This window comes from Chrysochloris asiatica, unplaced genomic scaffold (assembly GCF_000296735.1).
Source record: "Chrysochloris asiatica unplaced genomic scaffold, ChrAsi1.0 scaffold00324, whole genome shotgun sequence".
NCBI lineage: Eukaryota > Metazoa > Chordata > Mammalia > Afrosoricida > Chrysochloridae > Chrysochloris > Chrysochloris asiatica.
This window is the reverse complement of record NW_006408842.1, coordinates 852,726-861,545: the sequence shown is the minus strand read 5'-3', so window position 1 is coordinate 861,545 and position 8,820 is coordinate 852,726. Positions and strand designations below refer to the sequence as shown.

General features: G+C 43.5%; 1 protein-coding gene across 1 annotated transcript in view; it reads left to right on the top strand.

The window, feature by feature from the left end:
* Positions 1 to 1,628: 1,628 nt before the first annotated feature.
* ADAMTS12 (ADAM metallopeptidase with thrombospondin type 1 motif, 12) overlaps positions 1,629 to 8,820 on the top strand; it is a 571,713-nt gene continuing 564,521 nt past the window's right edge. Inside the window, exon 1 of the mRNA XM_006875388.1 lies at positions 1,629 to 1,755. Coding sequence (XP_006875450.1) covers positions 1,629 to 1,755 — 127 coding nt within the window. The remainder of the gene's footprint in view (positions 1,756 to 8,820) is intronic.

The following is an 8,820-nucleotide window of genomic DNA, read 5'->3' as shown; positions in this document are numbered from 1 at the left end:
ACCCTGATATCAACTAATCTCCCAGAAAACAGCCTGGGGCATGGTTCAAACAATCAAGTAAGATTAGCCAATGGTTGTTTTTTTTTTTTTCAAATATCACTCTCTCCTCTTCAATTTACCTAGTCCTGGTGCAGTACTGCAGGATAAGGCCCTGGATTGCAAGGTCAGTTTGAACCACAAAGTCGGTGGTTCAAACCCACCAGTTGCTCCTCAGAAACCCTACACATGGTCGCTGTGGGTCAGAACTGACTTGAAGGCACTTAACAACAACTTCAATATATAAACATTGAGATATTTGTTTTATAAGAATCGGATGGTCTCACTATATGCACATAGAATGTTGTTGTTAAGGGCAGCAACCCTGTATAGGGTTTCCGAGGAGCGGCTGGTGAGCTTGAACCACACTAACCTTGTGGTTCCAACCAACCTTGCAGTCCAAGTATTTACCCACAGCACCACACCAGGACCCCACACATAGAATAGCAGCTACAATAAACTGTTTTATTTTTTAAGTTTTTATTGTGAATAGAGTGAAAGTTTACAGAGAAGAGTATCAGTTTTACATTCAACAAATCATACTCTAGCTTCTTCTCAATGATTGCAGTCCCCCCTCCAAGTACCAGCAGTTACCTCACTTCCTCTCTGTGATTCTTATTTCCATTCCACCCTCCTTACCATCCTTCTCCACTTTGTCCTTTGGCTCTTGAATGGTTGGTCCCTCCAGTTTCCTTTTTGGTAAGGTGGGTGGACCAGAGGAGACGCGTTTATACAATCAGAAAAACAACATGAAGACTTGCAAACTCAGAGACCCACACTCATTTATTCCAGTTACCTCATTTCACACATGAAAAGCTTTGTCCAGGGTCACACGAACACGTTAGCTGGACCTGTTCCCTTTCTGTGACTTGGCTAATAAAAAAAAATGTCCATAACTTCTTGAAATCGAAGTCCTAGCTCGCCTGGTCGAGAATCCCAGAGAAGTCTGGTTGAGAAGAGAGTCTGGGGAGAGCATTGAAGAGGAAACTTCGGGAATTGGAAGAAGAACAGCAAGGAGGGGGCAGCACTGAGTTGGGAGGATGAAGGGCATGGGGTTCTCTCTTCTCAGAGTTAACTCTTCTTCACTAATATTGCAGTCCCATGAGGAACTGGCCTGGAATCCTCTCATTCCTAGCTACCTAGAGTCCAGCTGGCTGCCTCCTCCCCCGCCCAGGGTGACTTTCCCGGGCTCCCCTATTTGGCAGGTTGGGCCTGGACTCTGGGCGGGTCCCTGCAACGCGGGGGTGGGAGTCAGGGAGAAAGATGTGGTCTGGGCGTGCTGAAGGCAGAGGGGTGGGGACCTGGGGTGGGCTGCACCCTCCACTCCCACCCATTCCACACCCCTCAGAGCGCAGACACCGTCAGCCCAATCACTCTCCTTTCAGGAGCTGGGAGGGGGACAAAGGTACCTAGTCCCTTACTGCTTAGGAAGGCAAAGGGAGACGACCCTGGGCCGCTTCTCCTGCCTCTGCGCTTTCTCCAAGCCTGGACCATGCACTCCAGACTCTGTCAGCTCGGCCGCAGGCAAGGACTCGATTTCTTGAGTTGAAGGCTCCAACTTTTGTAGCTTTCTTCTCCCCAACAACTGAATCATGCCATGTGTTCGGAGGAGCTGGCTTGCGAACCTTTCCGTTCTTGCCCATCTCCTGAACTTTGGGACGCTCTGCCATGGGCGACAGCCTCAGCCAAGCACGGTTCGCTTCGCGGACAGGAGGCAAGGTTAGTGACTTCGTTTTCTTTCCTTTTAAAACAGCGGTGTGGAGACTTAGTGCCTCCCTTTTCCCTTCCCCCACAGACCTGAACTCGGTTTCTGGAACGTTGTGTCACTGAATTGTAAAGGAATTCGACTGCGCTGGGAGCTCAGCAGTATAGTTTCCAGAACTTACGCTAAAGTGATTCGTTCCTTTTTACCGAGAGGGGAGCCTCGCGATTCCTTTAACACTGATGACACTGCAGTCTTTGAAAGACCCAAGAGATAGCTGACAATCTGTTTTCTTTCTCTCAGTCTCTCTCTTGCTTTTGTCTCCTCTTTGAATGGGACACTCTTTCAACAGACTATTTTTCGGATTGTGAACATGGAAAATGATTTTTTTTTTTAAAATTGTAACTGACCACTCTCAGCCATGCAATGTTTCCAGTGAGTTTTAAACTTCTGGCCAGGGAAGCCCAAATGCAGTTCTGGTCCCCTGTGGAGCCAGTTTGGCTGTGTTTTGGTTTCCTGGAAAGATTTAGGGCTAGTTTTTTTCTTTTTAAATCAGAGTTCTTTGGGGGGAACTTTGTCTTGCTAAGGGCTCACCTTTCTCTGCCCTTCCTTCCTGATCACAGCTGTCTTTTCTGAAGTTCCTGAAGCCTCAGAGAGTTGAGAACACTGGAAAAGCTCTGATGGACAATTTATTGTTATTGCTTTCAGCATAAATACTGTTGCCTTTGCCTCTTTGTTGGACTTGGAAAGGCCAGAGACGCTTTCCAGCTTGGCGGGGAGATCTTCTTGCCTCTGGGTGGGGGTGGGGTAGCATTCATAGCAGCAGGCATGATCACTTGTCCTGAGCATGTACCTTGTAGCTCATCTGACCACTGACAATTGCATTAGAAGGTGCGGGTACAAATTGTCACGTTCCCTGTTTGACAAATGAGGAAACTGAAGCTTGGTGAGTTTATGGCGTAATGGTTGTGAATTGGGCTGCAAACTTCAAGGTCAGCAGTTCGAAACTCCCAGCTGTTCCACGGGAGAAAGATGAGGTGTTCTGCTCCTGTAAAGATTTACAGCCTCGGAAACCCTGTACAGGGTCACTATGAGTCGGAAACTGACTCCACAGCACATTATCAACAACAACAATGGTAGAGCAAGGGATAGCTGACCCCAGAGGTTGAGCTTAATCAAGCAGCACTGCCCATTAGCAATAATAGAATGAAAACCAGTTAGTTGCCATAAGTCATGCCAACCCATGTGTGTCAGAGTAGAACTGTACTCCACAGAGTTATCAATGGTTGAGCCATCAGGTCAGCAGTTCGAATCCACCAGATGCGATGCACCATAGGAGAAAGAGGAGGCTTTCTGCTGCTGTAAGGTTTACAGTCTGCTGCTGTAAACCTTTACAGTGTCCTGGTGTGGTGCTGTGGGCTAATGTGTCAGACTGCAAAGTCGTTTGAACTGAAAGATCAGTGGTTCAAGTTCACTAGCTTCTCTTTGGAAACCCTATACAGGGTCACTATGGATCTTAATTGACTCGACTCGATGGCATTTAACAACAACAACTGTAAAGGTTTACAGTCTCGGAAACCCTGCATAGGGTCACTATGACTTGGAATCTATGTGATGGTAGTGGGCCTCTCTTTCTGGTTTGTGTTAGTTTGGAAGCTTCATACCAGTACCTGTTACTGTTGACTCAGCTCTGACTCTTGGTGAGTCCATGTGTGTCAGAGTCAGACTTTACTCCAATTGTGTCAGGGGCCGAGTTTTCAGAACCTGTGATTGCCCCGGCTTTCTTGTGAGGTTCCTCTGAGTAGACTTGAACTGCCAACTTTTTCTTTAGCAGGTGAGTGGCATTAGCTATACCACTCAAGGAGGACTCCTTGTAATAGGTTCACACACACACACAAACACACACAAAAACGAACTGGGTTGTCGTGTTGCTGTTAGGTCGTTTCTGACTCACAGTAACCCTATATAAGCTTTCCAAGAGCAGCTGGTGAATTTGAATTGCTGACCTTTCAGCCCAGTGCTTTTCTTGCAGCATCCCAGCAGGACTCCAAGAACTGGTTTGTTGTTGTTGTTGTTAAGTGCTGTTGAGATGATTCTGACCCATAGCAACCTTGTAGTGGGTTTGACACTCACTAAGTCTTGTGTTTGCTGCCTGTGTTCCTATCTTGGAAAGTGTCCTTTATAGCTTTGCAATGCTTCTTTGATTTCCAGTCTCACCCAGGTGACAAACCTCGTTTAGAATTTCTAAGCAAGTTTTTCTGCTCATCTTGCAAAATTCAAATCCTGTGGAGAACTCATTCTAGCTCCTCTGCAGAAGCAGTTTCTCCCTTTGCTTTCCTTGGAAGCTGGAAGGAGCAAATGCCGGGGTTAGATGTCAGTCAGCCAGCACTCGCTTGTGTAAACGCTGCAGATACAATCTCCCACCCCCAAGTTTAAAATAGCAGCATTTGTTCTTTGAAATACAGTCCCTTTGTGAAAAGCCTCTCTTTTCTTCAGGGGCAGCCAGAACAAAGCCTGCAAACACTTCCCAGGGCATTTGGAGATGATTTGCTTCAAAGACACATTCTCCTGGGTTAGTTTTCAGCTCTGCCCCATCCCCAGCTTCTTTGTAAGTGAATTCAGCTCTGTGTGGGACAGACATCTATGCAGCCTTGCATTTTTCTCTATAGAAAGTGGGAAATGGTTATTTTCCTTAGTCACCTTTATGGGTAGTTGTGAAGAGTGTTTAGTATTGGAAACTAGCTTTGAACTTATTAAAGATGCATAAATATTTAGGCTTATAAAGATGAATGTTTTGAGTGGACTCACCTTTTAGTGCACTAAGGAGAGGAATGAGGATGTTGGTGTAGAATTCTTGCCTACAGTGCAAGAGACCGGGGGTCATGTTCTGCCTAATGTACTTCTTATGCGTCTACCACCTATCTGTCAGTGGTGGTCTATGTGATGCTATGATGCTGAACTGGTTTCAATAGAGCTAACAGGCTAAGAACAGACTAAGAAGAAAGGCAGAAACTGATACAAGCCTTCCGCCATGCTACCTTGGACACATGCAACCTCATCTGCTCATTAAGTGACATCGAGTTGGTCCCAGCTCATAGTGATCCTGTATAGGGTGCTGAGATGCAGCTAGTGAGTTTGAACCGCTAATCACAGAAGAAAAAGGTTCATTTTGATATCTCGTTTCATCTGCAAGTGTTTGCATTTCCATCAATGCAGAAAAACAAGTGCCTTTTCTAGCAGATTATTTGTCCTGAAAGTTCTTACTGATCAATTAAAGTGGAACACAAACTAAAGTAAAATAATTTTTTTTAAAAAAGAAAGAATTCTGAGTATTATGTATACGTCTCTAAGCTAAATGAACTGTGGTACCTTGAACAAGATTGATAAGAGTTGAAAATACTTTGTCATACTCTCAAACTGACTATAATACATTTGAGTAGTCATGAAATGGAAACCAAGAAGTGTATTTTAAATCAATCTTAAAAAAATTGTTTTAAATAGACTGTTTATGTGGGTGGATATATAAAAAATAGTGTATAAATATGCATAAAAATTATGGAAATTGTGCAGAAATATACAACATGCACCATAGATTGATTTCCTTGGCCTGTTCCATCTCATATTGGTTATGCACCATTGTGGTCTGTAGGGTTTTCATTGGCTAATTTTCAGAAAACTCCCCCATGTTTTAAAGAGAATTTCCAGACCATGTGTGCAGGACTTGCAAATAGATCATGTGATTCTAAACCTCCCAACCTCCTAATCTGTATATAAACCAGAAACTCATGATGACCCCATATGTTACAGAGTAATGTGGCTCCATAGGGTTTCTTTGGTTGTAATCTAAACAGTAGACCACTGGCTGGGATGGCCTCTAGTGATACAACTAAGAAGGTGAATCTACTAAGAGTGGCCTGCTTCCTGTGAGCGTGGCAAAGGAGGAATCATGGTTATTTCCTGTGGGCCAGAGGCAGGCCTCATGGGAGAGAACATACTTGGATCATCTTCAAAGGGACCTTGCCAAAGAGACCAGCCTAAATGGACATGTTGCTGTTGTTGTTAAGTGCCTTCTAGTCCATCCCAACTCATAGTGACCCTCCATTGGATTTCCAAGGAACAGTTGGTGAGTTTGCACCAATGATCTTGTGGTTAGCAGTTCAGTGCTTACCTTACAGCACCACACCAGGACTCCTTCACAGACATACTTCCATAAAAAAATGGCTGGTGAAAAGGCCTAGGGTGGAATCATACATGGCCAGTTAGAGGAGAGATTGTCCACATTGAAGGACCTGGGGGTAGGATATTTCCAGTGATCAAAGTCTCCCCCAAATGCACACAAGCTCCCATTGGGAGACAGAGTCAGCATTGGAACCTAGACCGTATACAAAGGGCACCATGGCCAGATGACCACTCTACCTAGTCTTTGTTGTTGTTGAGTACTTTCCAGTCATTTCTGACTCATAGCAACCCTGTATAGGGTTTCAGAGGAGCAGCTCATGAATTTGAACTGCCGACCTTGCGGCTCAAACCGACCACTATACCTAGGTAAGTAAGATGGTTTCTGCCCCCAATTTCCTTCCACTGCTTCAGCCATGGAGGAAACGGGAGCATCATTGTGAGAAGAAAAGGGCAACATAGTAGAAATACTACTGAAGCTGACTACATCTTGACCAATTCTCTCTTCAAGCTTGAGTTTGGAAGGGCAGTGGCACTCCGATGCTAGACAGATCTAGACAATTTTATGATTCAGAGGACTGAGTCATCAACACTCTTCAGTTCATGGTACACTAGCATCATTAATTTGTGAAATCCCCTTTTGTTTTATTCATTTTTGTCTCCACTTCCTGCTCCTATTTGTCCCCATAGAAAACCATTTTAATGGACTCCATGTGTATTTTTTTTTTTTTTTTTGTCCTCATGTGTTTTGGAAAACTAGGTTATTGTTTTTTGGTGTGCATATATTTTCCATAAGTGTAAAGGGCTACATATTAACTTGCTCTCTTATATTTTTTCATCGAGCATTAAAAAAAAAATTGTTTTTTTTGCACATTGATATGTTTGTTGCTGGATATTTCTAACAGCTGTAGTTACAAGCAAGGAGTCTGAACTTTATGATACCTGAAACTTGAGATTCTGTTAGTATCTGAGAGGGAAAACTCGCCACTCTGCTCAGCATTTTACTCAAGACAATGACGAACGATTCCAGAGTCTGTCTGAAGGCAGCTTTCTGGAAAAAAAACACAAACAAAACAAAACTCTTACATAGTTACAACTATGCAACTATGGTCTACAGCCCATGAAATACACTTGTTACAGATGAGCAGCTTCAAACATGTTCACTGATCACATTGTTGTGTTGTTGTGAGCTGCCTTCCAGTTGGTTCCTGTCTAATGGGTACTAAATACAGAACAAAACAAAATGTTACCTGGTCCTGCACCATCCCAATGATGGGTTGTGGACTGGACTGTTAGGGTCCGGAGTATTTTCATTGTCTGATGGTTTGAAGTAGATCTGTAGACCATTTTTCCTAGTTTATTTGAATTATGGTGCTGGAGAAGAATGTTGAAAGTACCATGGACTGTCAGAAGAACACACACATCTATGTTGAAAGAAGTACAGCCAGAATTTCCTTAGAAGTCACATGGAGAGACTCCATCTCTCATACTCTTAGACATGTCATCAGGAGGGACTTTTCCCTGGAGAAGATCATCATGCTTGGGAAAGTGGAAGGCCATTGAAAAAGGAAGACCCACCAAAAAGATGGAATGGCAGAGGGGCGTCAGTAATGGGCTTCAGTGTATTAATGGTGGTGAGGATTACACGGGACTGGGCAGTGTTTCGTTCACAGTCCACTGCTGTGACTCAGAACAGACTCGATGGTACCTAACAACAACAACAACAACAAATCTTGGTCTAGAAGCTCTGCTGAAACCCACTCATGGCCAGCCTGTATAGGGTTTCCGAGGAGTAACTGGTGGGTTTCAACCTCCAACATTGCGGTTCAAACTGACATTGCAGTCCAGTGCTTATCCTACAGTGCCACACCTAGACTCACTGCCACAGGAACACATATGAATTGGGCACTTGTAAGGGACCTTCATTTGCTGTTGAAGCACAACTCAAAATGAAGAGAAACAGCTGTAAACATCCATTAATAACTGGAACATAGAATGTACAAAATATGAATCTAGAAAAATTGGAAATTGTCAAAATGAAATGGAACTCATAAACATCGATATCTTAGGCATTACTGAGCTGAACTGAACTGGTGTTGGCCATTTTGAATCTGAAAACCACATGATTTACTATGCCAGGAATGACACATTGAAGAAGAATGGTGTTGCATTTATTGTCAAAAAGAACATATCCAGATCAGTCATGAGGTACAATGCTGTCTATGATAGGATAATATCCATGTGCCTATAAGGAAGACCAAGGAGCTCTGGTAGTGTAGTGGTCATGAATTGGGCTGTGAACCTCAAGGTCAGTTGTTCGAAACTATCAGCTGCTCTGTGGAAAAACCATGAGGTTTTCTGCTCCTGTAAAGATTTACAGCCTTGGAAACACTGTTCATGGTTGCTATGAGTTGGAACCCACTCGACAGCACTTAACAACAACAACAACAGGGAAGCCCAGTTAATACCACTATTATACAGATTTATGCACCAACCACTAAAGTCAGTGAGGATGAAATAGAAGAATTGTACCAACTTCTTCAGTCTGAAATCGATCAAACATGCAATCAAGATGTATTGATCATTTCTGGTGATTGGAATGCAAAGGTTGGTAGCAAAGAGGAAGGGTCAATAGTTGGAAAATATGGCCTTGGTGATAGAAATGATGCTGAAGAACGCATGATAGAAGTCTGCAAAACCAATGATTTGTTCATTTCAAATACCTTCTTTAAATAGCATAAGAGAGGACTATACACATGGACTTCACCAGACGGAATACATAGAAATCAAATTGACTATATCTGCTAAAAGACATGATGAAAAATCTCCATATCATCAGTCAAAATAAGGCCAGGGGCAGATTGGGGAACAGACTATCTACTGCTCATATGCAAATTCAAACAGAA